Consider the following 20,000-nt stretch of genomic DNA (forward strand, 5'->3'; position numbering starts at 1 on the left):
ACCGCCAACACCAACAGCAGCGCCACATCCATTCATCCCACACCACTTTAGCCCCGCTTCCACCAAAGCAGAGCTTTGATTACCCGAGGCATGGCTAAAACCTGTTATTTCCCCTTTCTAACCTGACAGAATACCCACTGTGTTTTCTTCCCTGATGACCTCGTTTCCTTTACCGAGACCCGAAAATAAGAGAGAGGGTACTTCCTCCAGTAGTCCAGGGGACAGGTGGTGGTGGTGGTGGTGGTGGTGGTGGTGGTGGTGGTGGTGGTGGTGGTGGTGGTGGTGGTGGTGGTGGTGGTGGTGGTGGCACTGGGAGCTCACCGGCCACAGAATCATCAGGAATAATTCGTTTTTTTAAAAAGCTTTTTATTGTGCTATTATTGCCGTTGTTGTTGTTGTCTTTGTAAATAATAGAGAGAGAAAAACTCAATAGCACCAGCAGGAGAGAATAGAAAATAATACAATAAAATAGACGAGAACGGAACAGAACAGAGAAGAATAGAAAAGAACAGCACAGAACAGAATAGAATAATATTGAATATAATACAATACAATACAATAGAACAGAACGGGAAAGAACCGAACAGAACAGAGCAGACAGTATGGCTTGTCTGGCTCCATTCCAACGACAGTGTTGTAAGGGATAAACAAAAACTACAGAATAAGGATTTAAGAATGTGTTTTAATGTTGATGCGCAGGTGTACTTTGCACGGACGTCGAGCAGTGTACTTACCGTTTCAGTATGGATTTCCCCCATCACTAAAGCCACCACCATCAACCTCCTGAAGGGCTGAGGACGGCTTCCAGGCGGCGATGGGGTGACGGGGACGCGGGCCGCAGTTAAATGCCCCAGCCATGTAAAGGCCCGGCCCACAGCAGTCTCGTAAAGATAAGACAAGTGTTTCTTCCTCTACTCTTTATTCACTATACCCCCTAGGTTTACTTTTGTATGAACACGTTTGCAATTCCTTGGATGGATACCTTTTACGGCGGATGTCAGGGAGAAATATAATCCGCTTGTATCTGATTGCTGCTGGCCGCAGGGCGCCACACGCCCTCGTCCCTGTTATATTAGGGGAACTAATGGCGCAGCCGCGAGACTGTTTGCCAAGCCCCATATATTTAAATGCGGTGCCGGCAAATACAAGGCTTTAACATGGGTTTAAAGTTGCAGGAGTGGAAGTTTAGTTTATGCTGTTGGATAAGTATAGAGTGCTCGCTCACCGTTGTAAGTGCAAGAGCACACACGATATATTTTTTCTCTTTCTTCTTACAAATGTTCTTATTGTTAGTCGCTTTGGATAAAAGCGTCTGCAAATGTAAATGTAGAGAGGAGTTTACAATCACTAGTTTTGGTTCAACGGGGAGATAGTTTGGCAAAGTAACCTAACTTTAGTTCTTCGGTTAATTTAACCAACATGGGGAATCCATCCGTAGGAGTCAATTTGCAAAGCGTTCGTATTTTGCGTTGTGATTTCTGCTGAACTACAGATTGAAGAAAAATACGTTTAAGTGTTGAGATGAGACCGGTCTGCCCTCTTCAGGCCTTGAGGGTACATGAGGAACAGTGAAGTGAAATCCAATCTTTATCAGAAATCCGTGTTGAGAGGATTCCGCTCAGCGTACAATAACACACTTCACATATAAAAGGGAAATCCATTGGAGATATAAGCAATCAATAGGAAGACTCTGGTAGTGGGCGAGGAGGCCAAGAGAGAGGAATAGGCCCTCAAGGCAGATATTCTGGAGTTAACTCACCAGGTAACTTATTTGCAATTAGATCTGTTTGATTTGGCCCGTCCCCTCCCACTGGATCCTACGAGCCGCGGGAGACAATTACTGCCTTACTAAAAGACAGGAGGGAGATGGGATCATACACTTGTGGTTACGTGTGGGGGCGCATTTGAGTCTCTGTGTCTGTTTATTTGATTGTGTGTGTGTGTGTGTGTGTGTGTGTATGTGTGTGTGTGTGTGTGTGTGTGTGTGTGTGTGTGTGTGTGTGTGTGTGTGTGTGTGTGTGTGTGTGTGTGTGTGTGTGTGTGTGTGTGTGTGTGTGAGTGCATGCATGCATGTGTGTTTTAGCGTGTGCGTAATACAGAAGGGGACGCACACCTAGGTCTCTGTGTGTGTGTGTGTGTGTGTGTGCACGTGACAACATGGCAATCTTTGGGCAGCTTCCATCCAGCCAGCCCAGTCCTCTGGGGACCTCTCTGGGAAAATACACCCCCCCAACCCTCTCTTTCTATCACTCCATCTTCCCTGAGCCCACACACACACACACACACACACACACACACACACACACACACACACACACACACACACACACACACACACATTTCAACTGAAACATTTACGTCATAGTTAATCATCAGTTTGAAGTTCCATTCAATTTGTTAGCCTCCTTTTTCCAGAACTCTCATCAGAGCCCCACCAACATTCTACCTGTTCATCTGCTCGGTGTCCTGGCCTCTGACGACCTCAGACGGTTAATGAAGTGGTGACAGGCCTTAAGCCTTGCGGAGCGCCCCTTTTAAACGGGTGGCTATGTCCTGATTGGATACATCGAGGGACGACGCTTCCATCGGTTGGCAAAAAGATAAATTGTCGCTATATTATACTTACTATGTTTATCTGAATTCCAGGGCTTCTCCACCATGGGGTCATGACCCCAGCATCTGGTTTGGTTTTGGGGTAAGGTTATTGTGTTTGCTGCACCATTTCCAGGATCTTTCTCTCATATCCTGCCACTTCAGGTAGGAGGTACGGATGAAACATTTTGGGGTAAGAAAAAGCATTAAGGGTCTCCTCTTCTCTTGTTTTGGGGACATTTCTGTCATGGTTCTCCATATCTGGTTTCATGTATCCACTCTCTTCCAAACTTGAACAATATGTTTATTGGTAAAATAAAAAAATAAAACCGGAGAGGGTTCACAGCCATAGACAGGGTTCTGTTTTCTATGTTGGGTTGTGAAAGATTAAAAATGTAAGACCTAAGGATGGGGATGCCGATAAAGAAAGGTGGCCCTCATTGTTTTGAGACTAACTCAAACCAAAGCAATTCCTGTTTATAAGCACACTGAGGTACAGTGAACTTGAATCGTTTACCCATTATGGATAATAAACAAATCCCCCATTGCTTGGTAAGGGTTTAGTCTGACAACAAATCCTTTGCCTTGGATTGTACAAAGACAGGTGGCTCTAAGTCAGAGGGCAGCGTAGCTTTAGCCTGGGCTAATAGGGTTTTCCACAGGTCACACATGCAGGCCAATGAGGTCTTGGGCTTTAAGAACTGATTCTTCATTTGCTCTCTTACTCAGAGCTGCCTTTCCCATGAGGAGCATTTGGCTTGTCTTCTGCTGGATCCACTCTCTCCTCACCTGAATATAATCTGGTAACATCTAACCTCAACTGCCCCCAACCCCCCAGGCCAGAGAGTAAATCATGTGAGAGTTCTTCACGTCAGGCGACGAGGTCTGCTCATCCAATCAGATGTGAGGGGTTAAAGGATCACAGGTCTTACTGAGTACGGAGGACTGGCGATCTGGAAGCCATTGAGGCGATGGAAAAGGTGGAGGTCGCTCCGAATCATCACCACCCACTCCACCCTGTGGAACTCCAAGAGACATCGTTCAGATGGAGCTTTACTTTGTCAGAGCCCATGAAGTATCTATCTTTGGGGATTTACTAAGAATATGTGCCAAAGACCACCTTGATATCCTGGCTGTGTACATACCTGGAATGGGTAACAATCTAAAACAAAGCCGATCCAAAAATCTTTGCTGGAGAAAGCAGCGCCTGTGTTAATAAAAAACAGCCTAGGGTTCATGGCAGAGTGCTTTGGCTCTCTGACTGGACCTGCTTGTATCTGTGTGCACCATGGGTTTAATATTTCATCTCCTGATACGGTGGGGCACTCAGGGAATTAGAATGGTAAACAGCATGCGGCTTTGGATACATCCTCTAGTAATAAAAACCAATATCGCATGATAATTACGCAGGATTTTTAACAATATGCTTCCACGCATTTGTTTTTCTTCCAGGGATTGAAAACTGTCGGCCAATTGCAAATTATTTTTTTCCCTTTTTTATTAGCTCTCTGAGAAACACAGTGTCAGGACCGTAGCCATCAGACCTAAAGCAGGAGCCCGCCTTTATAGCCAGGCCAGCAATAAAAAATAAATGAATACATAATGCGTGCTGCATATTAATGTAATGTACAACATGGGACCGGATGCATGCTGCTGTGTTCTTCTGACACAGGATGTTATGTTTTATTTCCAATGATCACCTTAAAGTCCGGAATGTGTTACAGTATGCCTGATGCTTATCTGTGCTATAATAGCTACAGGCAATAATAAAACGATTTCGCCACCAACATAAGTGGCGGCAAAAAAGATAAAGACACAACTTCAAATGTCCTGCATTGATTCTTGGGGTGTCAGCTCAGCACACCCCAGTAAATCTGAGTTTGGGACGTGACACCTAAAGTTCTTCCTATTAACCGCTGAATCCCGCGAGCCTGACCAGATGCTGTCCAGGAGATACGCGAGGGCTCAGATCAATACATCGGTGTGTTCCCTTAATCGCCTCAGCAGAGGTTCACACTTTGGAGGGTTGAGACTCGGAGGGGATCGCTCACGGACTGATGAGCAAACAGCTGCTGGTTCCCTTGAGGCCTCAGAGCTCGGGGACCAATGAGGGGTGGGGGGGAGGGGGGAATTGTAGGGGGCGGGACCTCATTCGATGGAGAACTAAACTGAAAGGATTCTCTTATTGCCGGAACGTTCCTCCCTCGGTGACGACGCCGCTTATTTCCAGCAGGCCTGGTGTCCCTTCGTACTTGGAAGGTATAAAATGCAGGAACACGGGTCGCCTCACCCAGCGACGGCGCACGGCAACTGAGCCGTTGTTCGATCCCCTGCGCTCCGTGCTGTCAGAATGAGCCATGGGGGGCCGAGGGAATGGTCTGTCCGCCGAGACACGTCACAGGGGGGCTGTAAATCCACCTGGGCCGTTTGGAACGGCGCTGGTTTCCCTCCAAACAGAGGAAGATTTCCCACGAGAGCGTCCCCCAAGACCCCGCCCCATACACACACACACACACACACACATAAACACATACACACACACAAACACAAACACACTGACACACACACACACAGTCACACAGACACACACACACACACACAGACTGAAACACACACACAGACACACACACACACATAAACACATACACAGACACACACACAGTCATACAGACACACACACAGTCATACAGACACACACACACACACACACACACACACACACACACACACACACACACACACACACACACACACACACACACACACACACACACACACACACACACACACACACACAGACTGACACACGGACAGACACACACACACACACAAACACACACACACATACACATACACAAACACAAACACACACACACCCCAGGCCACCAGACCACAGCAGCGTCCTCGTGGGCATGCGTTACGGCCGTCCCTTCTGAATATAACTTTTCAAACGCCATTTAAAAAACGGTGGAATTAAAAGTTTGTTTGTAGTTTGTGGCGGGGCCGTGCGGAGAGTGGGTGAAAGAGATCGGGGCGAGGTTATTGTAAACCAAGGATTGTGAAATGGCCATAAATCGACATGTTCCTCCATCTGTTGAAGGTCCAAAGCTTCTTTGAGTCATTGATTTTGTGGACAAACTGTTCAGATGTAGTTTTTCCTGTCTCCTGGTTCGTTCATCGGGGGAGATTTTGCACACTGGCTTCAAGGTTCCGTAACTCAAATAAGATGGATGGTTGCTATGGGCACAAGGACATAGACACGGCATTGAGATAGAAATATTTACATATTATAAATCTATATTCACAGCACAAGATTGATGACAGAAGGGTTTGATTGAGTGGATTCCCACTCTTAAAATCCCAAAGGTTAAGGTGTGATGATTCTAAGATCTATCAACTGTAATTGATGTAGGAACATGGAATAAGTAAAACTATATAATATAGTTAGAATTAAATTTATACCACCATGAGAATCAATAATCGATTAGGGGGCACTGTACATAATTTATCAAATTTATCAATTTGACACTACACGTTTATAAATTCATATTATATGTGTTTGCGGAGTTTGTGTGTGTGTGTGTGTGTGTGTGTGTGTGTGTGTGTGTGTGTGTGTGTGTGTGTGTGTGTGTGTGTGTGTGTGTGTGTGTGTGTGTGTGTGTGTGTGTGTGTGTGTGTGTGTGGGGGTCTTTGTAGAAGGAGATGACGTGGACCACCAGTGTAGGACGTGACCCTGGTTATTTATCTCTCCTGATGAAATCCTGCGAGGTTGACGTCTCCATAAATAACCACCGTAATTATTGTGGTGTGTAATCAAACCCGGGCAGACGCAGGCCTTCAGGTACAAACGACACTGATGGTCCCCCCGGGTACAACGTCCTCAAAAAGCAAACCTCTTGCATCGCCTGGCCATCTCTTTGGTGCGTCCAGGAGAAAATATCGACTTGGCGGTCGGTTCCTTTGTGTGTCCGGACACGCGCTGTCCTGTTCTTAATGTATCCACGGGGCCATTACGTCCATGCGGCGTAATTCAACTGAGGTATTCTCCTGCATCGACAAGCTCTCCCGAGCCACGAGGGAAGCACATTATCAGAGCCCCTCTAACGCAATCACAGCTAATCAGCAGACCTGCTCATACACAAGCTGATCTCATTTACTGTCATGAATGGATCATCATGGAGCCGGAGCTGTCTGTTAACACCAGAGACCGGCGAGAAATCGAGTTCTGCCGAACAACAGGAAATCGGAAACTGCTGAGGAACAGAACAGATCCCCCCCCACACACAGACACACACACACAAACACACACACACACTGTCCTTGTACTGTTCCACAGATCTGGGAAAATCGTGTCTTTCATAATGATGTTGTGCATTGTTGCTACGGTGAACTGGAAACTGTATTTTTTTCACGGTCTGCCTAATACCATCAAGGATTGGCGGAGAATTAACGATAACCGCCTTCAATTCTACAGATGTTAGATTGTTCCTTATAATTAACTTATTGAATTTTTCTGCGCAATTTCCGCGTGAATTCTTCGGACTGTAATGCGCTTTGTCAGCGCAATTTACTGCCCCGGTAGAGCTGCTGAGAGGAGGATCCATAAAGTCCACACCCCTCACGTCACAGATAGATACATCACAGAACAGGGGAGCTGGAGAGAAAGAAAGAACCTAGTAATCAATAAACATATTAGAGGCCGCCGTTAACGGAAACGTCATCAGAACAATCCTCAATGGCTCCATGGAGTGATGATAAGCCTCTAGTCTGTCTCTCTGCGCCTCTCTCTCTCTCTCTCTCTCTCTCTCTCTCGCCCTCTCTCTCGCCCTCTCTCTCAAGCTAAACATGTTAACCTGCATTAGATACCCCGGGTTGTAAAGGCACGTACGGTAACACCAATCCCCACTAATAAAAGGAGAACTGAATTTTCCGTCCGATTAAATTTAACTATGGCCTATCCCGGGCTTCTGAGTGGTCCTTAAGAAGAAAATGAGATTGGGTGGTGGGAGAGGAGGGGGTGGAGGGGGAGGGGCTTGCAGAAGGATGGTGAGTAATGACACATAAACATTTACTATTTAGTGTTTCCTCCAGCCCTGGCCGTGGTGTTCATAACACCCTCCTTATTGAGTTATCATAAAGTGAGCTGTGGGTTCCTCTCTCTCTTTCTCTCTCTCTCTCTCTCTCTCTCTCTCGCTCTCTCTCAAGCTCGATTGACCGTAGCGGCACTGACCTGACCACCCCCCCCCCCCCCCCCCCCCCCCCAGTGGTGGTGACCGTGGCCGTGTCTCTGGGTCAGTGAACGTGGAAATCTGCAACACTTAACCTTTCATCTCATCACCAGGCCTCGCGAGATGTTGTCCTCCATGATGGACTTTTTTACGATGTTTTATTGAGTCACGCCAGAGGAGAAGTTTATCTACGGTGGAGGCGTGAGCCTCTCTCTCTTTTATGACCGCCCACGACTGATGTTTTCATATTTTGAGGTCAACTGTTATTTTGTTGCTCAGGCACTTTTCCTAGTGAAGAAGGGAATACTGTTCATTGAAACAAATGATAATGACTTTCGTTGTGTTTTTGTGTTTTTAGACTCAACCCAAATGGAATACATTTGCCACGGATAGGTAACATAGGAATACACAATTCTGTGATTTGCAAATATGTTGGACAAATTGCGTTGTGTGCAGACTTGATTAAACCGCATCTAGATGATTTAGCAAACGATCATTTTAACAAGAGCCAGATTCGGAAATGAAAGACAAACAGGATTTGAACAGGGTCCAACACACAGAAAAAAAACAGCCAGTTGTTGGAGAGCAACTGCTATGAATGGCTCTGCGGTATACCATCATCATTAATGTATTACAATCGTACATTTAAATACAATTCTCGTCCCTTAATCTGCGTTCAAACCCTGGTCCTCTTTGCTGCAGCGGCCCCCCAGTGTGAGTGTAGCCCCTGTAACCGGGGTTCAGTTTAGACCCGCACATTGCCTCCACGCCCCCCCCGCCCACCTGGACTTCTCTATGGGACAATACCAGCGTCGGAGATGGTGGGCACCTGTCTGTCCTCACATGCCCCGCTCCATTCGGCCGTCATCAGTCCGTAGTGAAGACATCACACAGGCGTCTCTCAGCGGTGCCATCACAAGGCCTTCCAGACATCATCATTATTTTTCCACTCGGCCGACCTGGTGGGGGCAGGCCGAGCCCTGCCAACATCGCCATGGATGGAGGGGCGAACACCTGCAGCAATGGCGCAGCTCCGAGGGTGGCCGCTGTGTGTGTGTGTGTGTGTGTGTGTGTGTGTGTGTGTGTGTGTGTGTGTGTGTGTGTGTGTGTGTGTGTGTGTGTGTGTGTGTGTGTGTGTGTGTGTGTGTGTGGAGGGAGGGACGTGCAGATCCATCCAGGCTGCTGGCCGGGTGCAGGTGTCCCCGGGAACACTTGACCCTGATTGGCAGGTGGCACCGGTGGACCATTAACGTGCCTCTCAGAGGTCAGGCCGGTGGTGTGTGACCCGGCACGCAACACAGCTCGTCCGACAAGAGGCGGTTGGCATGAAAACCTCGCCGTTGTTCCTAATGTCCCGAACATTAACAAAAAATAAAACGGCCTGTCTGAGGAGGTGGGTGGTGGGAGTCTGTATCTGTCTCTCTGTCTCTGTCTCTCTCTCTCTAGCTGTCTCTCTCATTCTTTATTTGTCTGTCTGTCTGTCTGTCTGTCTGTCTGTCTGTCTGTCTGTCTGTCTGTCTGTCTGTCTGTCTGTCTGTCTGTCTGTCTGTCTCTCTCTCTCTCCTTATCTCTGTCTCTCTCTCTCTCTCTCTCTCACTCTCTATCAAGAGGCGGTTGGCATGACTGTTGGCACCAGGATATAAGACTATTCGTTTTGCAGTACACTTATCTGTTTCTTGTGTCTGATTCCTTCGAGCATGCCAACTGTCTATACAGGGATCCTCTTTCAGCGGCCGTGTGACCGTCAGCATTGCCTCCCTGACTGAAGGAAAAAGTAAGTCCCAAGTGTTGCTTGAGATGTGTCTGGTAAATGCAGCTGGACTGGCAGCACACCAGTGCTTCCTAACAGGATTATCTCCAGAGCTCACCTTCTCCCGCTGAGCTCCTAATGGCCTGCGATCCCACACAGAAAAGGTATACTGCAGAAAACCACATCGGAGGACAACGTTACCGTGCAGAGACAGATGGGAAGCTAGAGAATGGCTGCTGTTGTATGGGTGCCAGTGATGTAATCACAACTTATCCAATCAGATTCCTGGTGGAGCCAATGGACACCTGCGGCGGCCATTGTCCACTGTTCCCCTCGGTCAGTCTCATCTCATGGTCCATGGAGATTTTTAATGGGCAACAGAAGGCATTTAGAAAAGCCCAAATAGGTCAGATGAGCAGACAACAAGTTATGAACATGTTGTAAAAGAGAAAGTGGAAACGTGGGAGCGTTGGCTTCAAGCTAGCAGCACCATTTTGTTGGAAACAGTTAGGTTCCAGCCCCAGGCACTGTGATACACGTGCTTTGTGTGATTATACAAGATAGTTTCAACAGGAGAAGGTAAATGGGGTCAACACTTCATATTGCCTCTCTATTAACCTTCCATGGGGAAATACCCCTGTTCATATCGCCAAGAAACTTTATTATACCCCACAAACATCAATCTCCATCAGAATAAATTAATCATAAGAAATAAATGATGTTGTAGTGAGGTATTCATTATTATAGGGTATATTACTTTAAACTGACACAGAGCTGAATAAAGTACCTTTCAATTGGCTATTGATAGTTCAGGTGTTTATTCCTACACAAAAAATTGCCTGAGTAAACTGATAATTAGTCTTCCATCCTGTTTCGAAACATATCTTTAGATTTGTTCATTTTTAAACCGATTATAATAAAATACATTATCCCGTGGATGTGTGACGCTATATATTCCACTAGGGGGTGCTAGAGTGGAATACAAGACAGTAATCCAGTTCTGAACAGGAGTTCTGCTCCTGAAATTGATGCAAGTAGCAATGCTTGTCTAAGATAATAATACGGAACTGACGGATCTAATGTATACCATAATAATCATACCGGTCGTTATAAAGGCACTCATTAGAGTCTTTTATTGTGCATATTTATAAAGCCCTTACCTTGCTGAGGTCACATCCAGTAGTACTCTGTGACCCCTTCACAGCCTCAACCGTAATGAGGAAAGTAATGAGGTTGCCTATGGACATAATTGCGCATGGTTTAGCATGATTCATGTGTTAATGAATGAGCCGGTCAAGGTTCAAGGGCAGTATTTGCTTTCAAAGCACAACTGGAATTAAAATTGACTATGAGAAAAAAAGAACGCAACAAACTAAATTATGAATAGCGGTGAGAGGATGATTTACGACGACGTGGGGAACATCACCTGAGGATTGGCCTTACTGTATTTACCATTGCGCTGTTTGTCCGTAAAAGTCATCGGGTCAGATAATTGGTTAGAAAAGAGACAGATGGCGGGAGCGTTTACTGCTGATTACATGGAGGTGATAAAGTGGATTTCAGGAGCAAGGATTTTTGAGCCAAGCCAGTAAAAACTGACAGAGCCTGAATCACCAAACGGTGGCTCCTGCCCGCCCCAGGTAGAACGGCAGCAGAGAGAGAGAGGTTTAACATCGCTGGAGGACCGCATGCCTTACCGTAAAGACTGTAATATTTAAAGGAATAAATACATTCCCTTTGACGGACGCTTTTATCCAAAACGTGGACTCTGCGTCATTCTTATCACGGAAGGCCCTGGGAATCAAACCCTGTACTCCTGGCTCCAGTGTTATGCTGCCCAACTAGAAAAGAAAGCAGCGTCTACTGTTCGCTTGTGAACTAGGGTCCGGCTTCATAACAATGGGTCGTCTGGGTGTGGAGACCGGAGTCTCAGCAGGCCTCTCCGTGACTCCTTCAGATCCATCGAGTCGGCATGTTGTGAACGGGGAGCGGCTGTCACTCACAGAGAGAAAATGTTCCGTTCCCCGGGCCCCTGGGTGAGACGGGTCAGCACAATGTGCACAAAGCAGTAAATAAAAATAGTATCTGCTGATGCAGAGCCATGCGCACTGCCGTGAAACGACACGTACTGGATCTGAAAGGAGAGGTAATGTACTTCCACCACTGCTGCTGACTCGCTGGTGTATGCAAAAAGAATTATCCCGACAAACGGCTTATTAAATCCGCGGTGATTTACGAGCACATCCTGAGAAGTCGGGAACACAAACTGGAACCCATAATACATTGTTCTTCAGCCATTGCAGAACACTGTCTACCATTTGTTTCACGTGTGTACACAGAAAGCGTCTGTACAAATGAATTCGCACTTTGTTGGGTACAAAAGGTATTGATGCATGGCCTTCCACGCATGGATCCTACACTTCCACTTCCCAGCGACGTCTCCGTGGTGTCAGTGCTATGGCGGCGAGACGAGGCGTGCCGTACGTCCAGATTAGCCTGGCGCCGCGGCCTGTTTGAATACAGGCTGCGGCTTGTTTAATGAACACGCAGACAAATTTGTCTACCAACTGCACGCGACAGGCAATCCATACCCCAATTACAGGTGGATTCCTGCCCTCGAGGAGACCGTCCGTCAGCATCGAGGAGCGCCGGATGCCATCGTACTGGCAGAGAGGCGTTCAGGAAAACCTATGAAAGCGAATCGTCTTAACAAGTGTGTATATAATTGCAATTAACTGATTGTACTTTGATCTGCATATAATGTGATGATTTATCTAATAATCTCCTTTTAATAACTCCTCATTATGTTATTATTACATGCATACTATTTAGGCTTCATTATGAAACATTAACTGAACCGATCTCATGATCCCAGGGGACCACAGGTCCATCGTGTTGGACGGTGTCCAGACGTCGTCACGTCTCTCACAACAAGCAGACGTCGGCGGTTTCCCCGTGAGGTGGGTGGGACGTGCTGCTGTCAGTGTCCGAGCGGACACTGCGTGTTTCTCTCTCTGCAGCTTGGCTGGCCCTCTCATGAGGACATGGATCTCCATGACGATGACCAGAAGAAAGAAGAATAGACGTCCGGCCGCGAGTGTCTCCACTCGGTCCTGGTAGAGGCCTTCCTGCACCCACCTGGTTCCTCCTGCACTCTCTGCCGTCTCTCAGTCGCTTACCCCCCTAACCCCGGGGTAAAGTGAGCAGGATCACCCGCCTGTTGCCTCCGGCCCGGCCTCGCTCTTTGGCCGCAAGGGTATAAAGTAGCCCGCATTACCATAATCAAGTCCCTCGGCTTCTCCTGATGCTATTAGTGCCCACGCACACGCACACACACACACACACACACACACACACACACACACACACACACACACACACACACACACAGGCACATATGCTAATGCTCTCTGAACCCTGCCCATATGTGCTCTGCCGGCATTATTAAAACCTCCTCCTACTCGGCTGGGTGGAGTGGATTCTAATGAGGACAGACTCTGACCGCTCGGTTGTATTGCCTACACAATCACACACAGACACACACACACACACACACGTATATGCGCACACACGCATGCAATATCTGTGCACATCAACAGGCTACCCACAGCGTACCATGGACAGACGTTTCCCAGGATGGGTCTCCAGCTATGGTGGTCATGGTCAAAGGGCCTGTGATGTCGTTATGTATGATAATCATGTGGCCCTGGGCTCTCCTCGCCTCCTCCTGGGCTTCAGGGGGGAGTCGGTGCCCCCCACCCACAGAGTAATGAGCAAACAAGTGCTAATACCCATTAGCACCCCCTTCTCCAGGCAAATGTTTGCGTAGTCTATAAAAAGACTTGTCTGCAAGGCGTTGATAAGGGGACTAATAGAATATTCTATGTACACTCTTGTAAATAGTGTCTTGTGTTGCTCTTGGCTGTGTCTTACTAGCTCATACAAGTCTCATGACCTCAATATGAAATTCACATACATTGTTGAACATCAGTGTATTGCCTGTTCCTCTCGCATACACAGACTCTATCTCCGAGCAAGGTTTTGGAAGCTGATTTTTAGTCAGCCTATTAAATCGTTTTGTGCTTCAGGATCACTATTCCTTCATATTTATGCTTTTATATTTTTCTTGCAAGCACGGAGGTACTAAATAATACATGCTTATTTAATGCCCTGTGAATATTCTTCAAATCAGGTCAAGCTAAAATTAGTTATATTTAAATTCAAATGAGGTTCAGTCGATAGTGGAGAGAGAAGGATGGAGAGACCGCTAGAGAGAGAGAGAGAGAGAGAGAGAGAGAGAGAGAGAGAGTGCATTGTGGCTCAGTATCCATCCATTTCCTGCTTGTGCTCAGACCCTCTCACATGCTGACTGGGCAGCAGCGCGTGTGTAGCGCTGTGATTGGACCAGAGCCCTGTCATTCAAAATAAACAAATCCCCTCTCACTTCCCCTCTCCTCCTTCCGCGATGCGTCGGCGTGGAAGGAAGCAGGGAGGGGAGGGAGGGAGGGAGGGAGGGGGGGGAACGGCTCTGTGGAGAGTGAGTCGCTAAAGCTCCCTCAGCCTCTCACCACCTGTCCTTGACTCGCTCTCAACAAGGAGCTCTCCGTTCCTTAAGCACTCTCTCTCTCTCTTGTGCCCTCTCCCTGTCTCTCCCCCGCGCTTGCTCTCTCTCTCTCTCTCTCTGTCTCTCCTTTCTCTGTGTCTATGCTAGCATCCGAGCGCTCATTTCTCTCTCTCTCACATTCTCTCTCTCTCTCTCTCTCCCCCTCTGGCAGTTCACGCTTCGCCCGCGGTCCGCTTCGGAGAGGGGCGGCAGCGGAGGCAGGAGAGGAAGTGGAGGAGAAAGGAGGAAGGAGAAAGAAGGAGGAAGGAGGAGAAGGGAGGAAGGACAGAGCCGGAGGGAGGCAGCAGTTTGTCCCAGGCTCCGATGGCAGGAAGTGGTGCCTCCTCCGACCGGGACTAGGGGATGCTGAGCGGGGGGAGGGAGGGCCTCTTCGAGCTGGGACAGCAGCTCCAGCAGCAGGGGGAGAACCAGGCCGCCCTGCACTGCTTCCTCAGCTGCCTGCTGGGACTGAGCCACGTGCAGAGCTTCACCTCCCTGCCCAACTGTCTGCACCAGGTGAGCCAGACAGGCTGACCGCCCCCGGGGGGGGGGACACACACACACACACACACACACACATATACATACTCTGTAACGCACACACATACACACACACTCACACACACACACACACACACACACACACACACACACACACACACACACACACATACATACTCTCTAACGCACACACACACACACAAACACACACATTCTCCAACACACACACACAGACACACACATGCACACACACTCTCTCTAACACAAACACACATACAAACACACACACACATACAAATACACACACACTCATTGTCGCAAGCACACTCCCTCGCATGCACACACACGCATGGACACACAAGTATTTTGCAAGCATGTACAAACACCTATGTACAAACACTGGAATGCATAAACACACTCAATGCTACGTGCAAACACACATTCTGTTAACTGTTAATATTTACTCTCTCTCTCTCTCTCTCTCTCTCTCTCTCTCTCTCTCTCTCTCTCTCTCTCTCTCTCTCTCTCTCTCTCTCTCTCTCTCTCTCTCTCTTTCTCTCTCTCTCTTTTCCTCTCCCTCAGGTGCAAATACAGATAAAAAGCACACACACTCTTTGTCTCTTACGTGTCTGTCTAACCATACAGATGCATTTGCCTTGCATGCCTTCCTTGAGTTGGGAACATTAGCACCCTAGGAGTAAGGAGCCTAGGAGTAAGGAGCCTAGGAGTTAAGAGTGTAGGACTTAGGAGCTTAGTAGTCAGGACACACAGAGGACAGAGCTCTTCTCAACATCTGTAGGTCCAATGTCAAAACCAGTACATACCACACAATCCATCATGGCTACGACGCCGATGCGTTACGTTTGGCTGTCCTGGAAATACAAAAAGATCTTTGGATAGAAGCATATTTCAAAACCGACCACAGATACATGGTTTATGAAGAATAGCTTTGTCTCTGTTTACAGAAAGCTTATATTCTCCATGCATCACCATCGTACCTAGCTTTATAAAATTCTACTTGGTTTAAACACCTATGGTACCCTGTGTGTTGTCATGGGCATTAAGTGTCGGTACTGTGACGTAACCTACCCCCAACGATGCAGATGGTAATCAGATGTGTATTAAGAAAATCTCCCAAATGTCTCAGATGTCAGGGCACTGTACGGTTATGTCGCTGTAACGCGACGCGTTGAGTGGAGAGCAGGAGGTTGACTGCACAAGTGGCGCACAATAACTGACAAGGGCCATTACATGCGTAAACAACCACAAAGGACTCTGGGAGATGAATTATTCAGCATCCACTACTCCTGTCTGATATTGGATTCTCTATGACTTACAGATCGCGGAACTCTTCATCAGCGAGAAGAACTGTATCCTCTAATCTACCCCGAAACAACGCAATGGCTTTAGGACGGGAAACTAGAAGTCTTAGCGATGTGAATGATGGGGGCCAGCTAATGGCAAGACAGCGGTCAAATGAGGATTGTCTTCCGGTAAGGGTCAACCTAGCAGGGCATGGCAGCACATGGAAGCACAGTAAATTCTGCTGCAAAGCAGGCAATACCACTGAGGCCTGTAGAAATATGTGGAAACACTGAGTGGGGCTCTGGGAGGGTGGGGGGGATGAGGTAAAGGGGTCTCCACACAGGAGTCCATAATCACAACATTTGTCCCTGAGCCCAGCTGCTTGTGTTTTTCTGTGGGGAGCTCGGGGGGGCTGTGTGTCGGCCTCTTAAAAGGATTTGTAGCCCCTTATCTGCTGCACAACAGAGTGTGGGAAGCACTAATTAACCTGTGTCTGCGCTCTCAGTGCCGCTCGCTGCCAGGACGCCTCCACCACACTACAGCGCTCATAAAGATAATAGAGAAATGTCACGTTTCTAGATATACAGCCTCGCCCCAGGCGTGCGCTCTCTCTCTCTCTCTCTCTCTCTCTCTCTCTCTCTCTCTCTCTCTCTCTCTCTCTCTCTCTCTCTCTCTCTCTCTCTCTCTCTCTCTCTCTCTCTCTCTCTCTCTCTCTCTCTCTCTCTCTCTCTCTCTCTCTCTCTCTCTCTCTCTCTCTCTCTCTCTCTCTCTCTCTCTCTCTCACACTGAAGAACCACTGACCTGCCTTTGCCTGCTCAGGTAATCTACCTCAGCAGATGGTTACTCTTGATGATGCATCTCCCCTACGTGTCTGGGCTCTAACCATCCATGGGTCTGCAGAGAGCCTACAGCGAGCCCTCCTGGGGTGTAGAGGCCTTCCTGGCCGATAGGGAGCGTTTTAGGGACCAATGACTGGCGATCGATATCACTGTCATGTGTAAATGCAGCTTAGTTCCAAAAGTAAACTGTGTATGCTACATGCCCGTTTATGTTGTGTTTTAAATAATACTGTATAACACTGTTGTAATAGTACTGCAGTATATGTGTACATGCTATGTAAACCTATTTGTACAAATGTGTACAGTTAGCCAGAAAAGAGCCATGACTACCAGCATTGTGTGTATTGTGAGCCAGAAACGAGTCATGTCTAGTTATAGTTAGCCAGATACTAGTCTTATTTATCAGCATTGTCTGCACTTTTAAATCCAACATACTCGCTCGCTGAGGTTTGCTTAGGAAAGCTTCCTTCAGATCAGCAGTGTGTGGTTTTATTTGGTATGGCGTGGTTTAGTGTGGTGTAGTCTGGTGTGGTGTGGTGTGGTTTAGTGGGGTTTGGTTTGGTGTGGTTTGGTGGGGTTTGGTGTGGGTAGTTTGTTGGAGGTGGTGTGGTCTGGTGGGGTCTGGGGTTGTCAGGTGGGGTTTGTTGTGGTCTGGTGTGGTTTGGTGGGGTCTGGTGGGGTTTGGTGGGGTCTGGTGTGGTTTGGTGTGGTCTGGTGTGGTCTGGTGGGGTTTGGTGTGGTCTGGTGGGGTCTGGTGTGGTTTGGTGGGGTCTGGTGTGGTTTGGTGGGGTCTGGTGTGGTTTGGTGGGGTTTGGTGGGGTCTGGTGGGGTTTGGTGGGGTTTGGTGTGGTTTGGTGTGGTTTGGTGGGGTCTGGTGTGGTCTGGTGTGGTTTGGTGTGGTTTGGTGTGGTTTGGTGTGGTTTGGTGGGGTCTGGTGGGGTTTAGTGGGGTTCGGTGTGGTTTGGTGGGGTTTGGTGTGGTCTGGTGTGGTCTGGTGGGGTCTGGTGTGGTCTGGTGTGGTTTGGTGTGGTTTGGTGTGGTTTGGTGTGGTTTGGTGGGGTCTGGTGGGGTTTAGTGGGGTTCGGTGTGGTTTGGTGGGGTTTGGTGTGGTCTGGTGGGGTCTGGTGTGGTCTGGTGGGGTCTGGTGGGGTTTGGTGGGGTTTGGTGGGGTTTTAGTGCAGCTCATATGGGAGCACCGGAGAGGAGGAGGTCTTAAGCGCCCCTCGAGAGGCTGGGGCAACAGGGCCGCTGAGTCACACCAGAGAGGACCTCTTGAGCGTGAATTTCTCCATGGCCGCCCGATGCACTGAAGGAGACTATTACATGTCACTAATGTCCCACACAACGTCCCAACCAAACCAGGACACGTTTGCTGGTTTCTAACTAGCCACATTGTAATGACGTGTGATTTTACTTGATCCGGGTTCTCCAGTCCTAGTCAGGGCAGCTTTGGGAGAAACAGCATGGGTTAAGTTCTGCTATCAGAACATGGTCGTATCTAAAGGTCACCTCTGACTGCAGGAGCGTTTGAAGGGTTGCTTGACAAGCAATTCATGGCTAGGATGTTGATCTCCTTTCCATGATATCCCAAATCCAAGGTAAACATACTGAGCCATTCATCAGATATCATTAGTGAATAAACACCACCTTTAACGTGTTTATACACGCATGTGTGGGGGGTTAGTTGATATGCTTGAAATGGATGTCATCTAAAGAACCTTGGATCCCGTTGGTGGGGGGCATATACTTCAGATGGTTATTTCCGTCGGGGTCCTTGGTGGAATTGTGTCGCACGTGCACCCAGAGGTGCCCTTGGAGGTGCCTGATTTAATGGACACTTTTGGAGCTCGGCCCAATTACCGGCCGTCTAGAAGACACAAGCCTGGAGGTGGAAGCATAGGGAGCGGGGAATGTGTGTGTGAGTTTGTGGTTGTGTCTATGTGTATACGTATGTGTGTATTGTTATGTGTGTGTGTGTGTGTGTGTGTGTGTGTGTGTGTGTGTGTGTGTGTGTGTGTGTGTGTGTGTGTGTGTGTGTGTGTGTGTGTGTGTGTGTGTGTCTGCATGCGCGTGCGAATGTCTGTGTGCATGTGCGTGTGTGTGTGTGTGCGTGTGTATGCGCATGCTTGCGTGCAAGTGTATGTGCGTGTGTATGCGCATGCTTGCGTGCAAGTGTATGTGCGTGTGCGTGCGCGTGCGCGTGCGCGTGCGTGCGTGTTGAGAGAGGGGAGCGTGAGATTCCCCTTGCTGGGTCAGGGTGCTGTGTTGTTGCTGTCCAGACGAGGGCTATAAATATGCCGGTGACCTGCAGAGTAGTGCTGCGACCTCTGGTGACACCAGCTCCTCTAATCCCCCCCCCCCCCTCCCAGATGGCCCACTTGTTACTGATCTGATGCCCACTGTGGCTGCCAGGTAGCCCACCCAACCCCACCCAACCCCACCACCCTCAGTCCCCACAGATGTATAAAGCCATTTTTCCACCACCCTACACCACCCCAACCTCTGCCACCACACACACTCAATCTGGTCTTGATAGCAGGATGTAATGTGTCGTGTTTGGGGAAGTTGTTTATGCTTTCTGTGACTTATTCCTGAGTTGTGTTTTGTTCTTCTTGCCCAGGGTATCAGCAGAGAGTGCTGTAGCGTGTCTTGTTGCTCAGGAGTGGGAAGTTCATGAATAATAACCCTGGGAGCAGAATTGAGGAGGAGGATGGAGGAGGTCATCTGGCGTAGATGTTTTCCGAGCCCAGCAGGTCAAAGGGCACTCGCTCTCTCACTTCCACCCTGGAGTTGGAGCATGTAGGACTGAGCCAGGTGAGACACCGTCTGCAGCGCTCTGACGCAGTCGAGGTGAAGTTTGGATAAATTACAGTTTACACAATAGAATAGACAGAGGCTTAGACGGAGATTCAGGAGGCCAGCGCTGCGGTGTCTGTGTTTATTTTAGGTACATTCTTCTTGGAAGTGAACTGCAAACTCCCTTGTCAAGTATCAATGGAGTCACTTGGCAACCAGAGTAGCTCTGTTGTGGAATATTGTGAGGCAGGGGCTATTTTTAGAGACGCTTTAGAAGCTGAGCATGTTGCAAACAAACGATCTGATGCAAAAGTTAAAGAAAACGTTTAAGTATCAGTATTCTACCTGAAAATGTTATTATACTTGAACAACTAAACAATTCTCTA

General features: G+C 48.1%; 1 protein-coding gene across 2 annotated transcripts in view; it reads left to right on the forward strand.

Annotated features, from left to right (window-relative positions):
• Positions 1 to 14,156: 14,156 nt before the first annotated feature.
• c5h14orf180 (chromosome 5 C14orf180 homolog) overlaps positions 14,157 to 20,000 on the forward strand; it is a 16,167-nt gene continuing 10,323 nt past the window's right edge. The window contains exons 1-2 of one of the 2 annotated variants that reach the window (XM_056590714.1): positions 14,157 to 14,689; positions 16,014 to 16,044. In XM_056590714.1, coding sequence (XP_056446689.1) covers positions 14,537 to 14,689; positions 16,014 to 16,044 — 184 coding nt within the window. In that variant the 5' untranslated portion in view covers positions 14,157 to 14,536. The remainder of the gene's footprint in view (positions 14,690 to 16,013; positions 16,045 to 20,000) is intronic. The other variant, XM_056590715.1, reaches the window with a different exon arrangement.

The sequence above is a fragment of the Gadus chalcogrammus genome, chromosome 5, assembly GCF_026213295.1.
Source record: "Gadus chalcogrammus isolate NIFS_2021 chromosome 5, NIFS_Gcha_1.0, whole genome shotgun sequence".
Classification (NCBI taxonomy): domain Eukaryota; kingdom Metazoa; phylum Chordata; class Actinopteri; order Gadiformes; family Gadidae; genus Gadus; species Gadus chalcogrammus.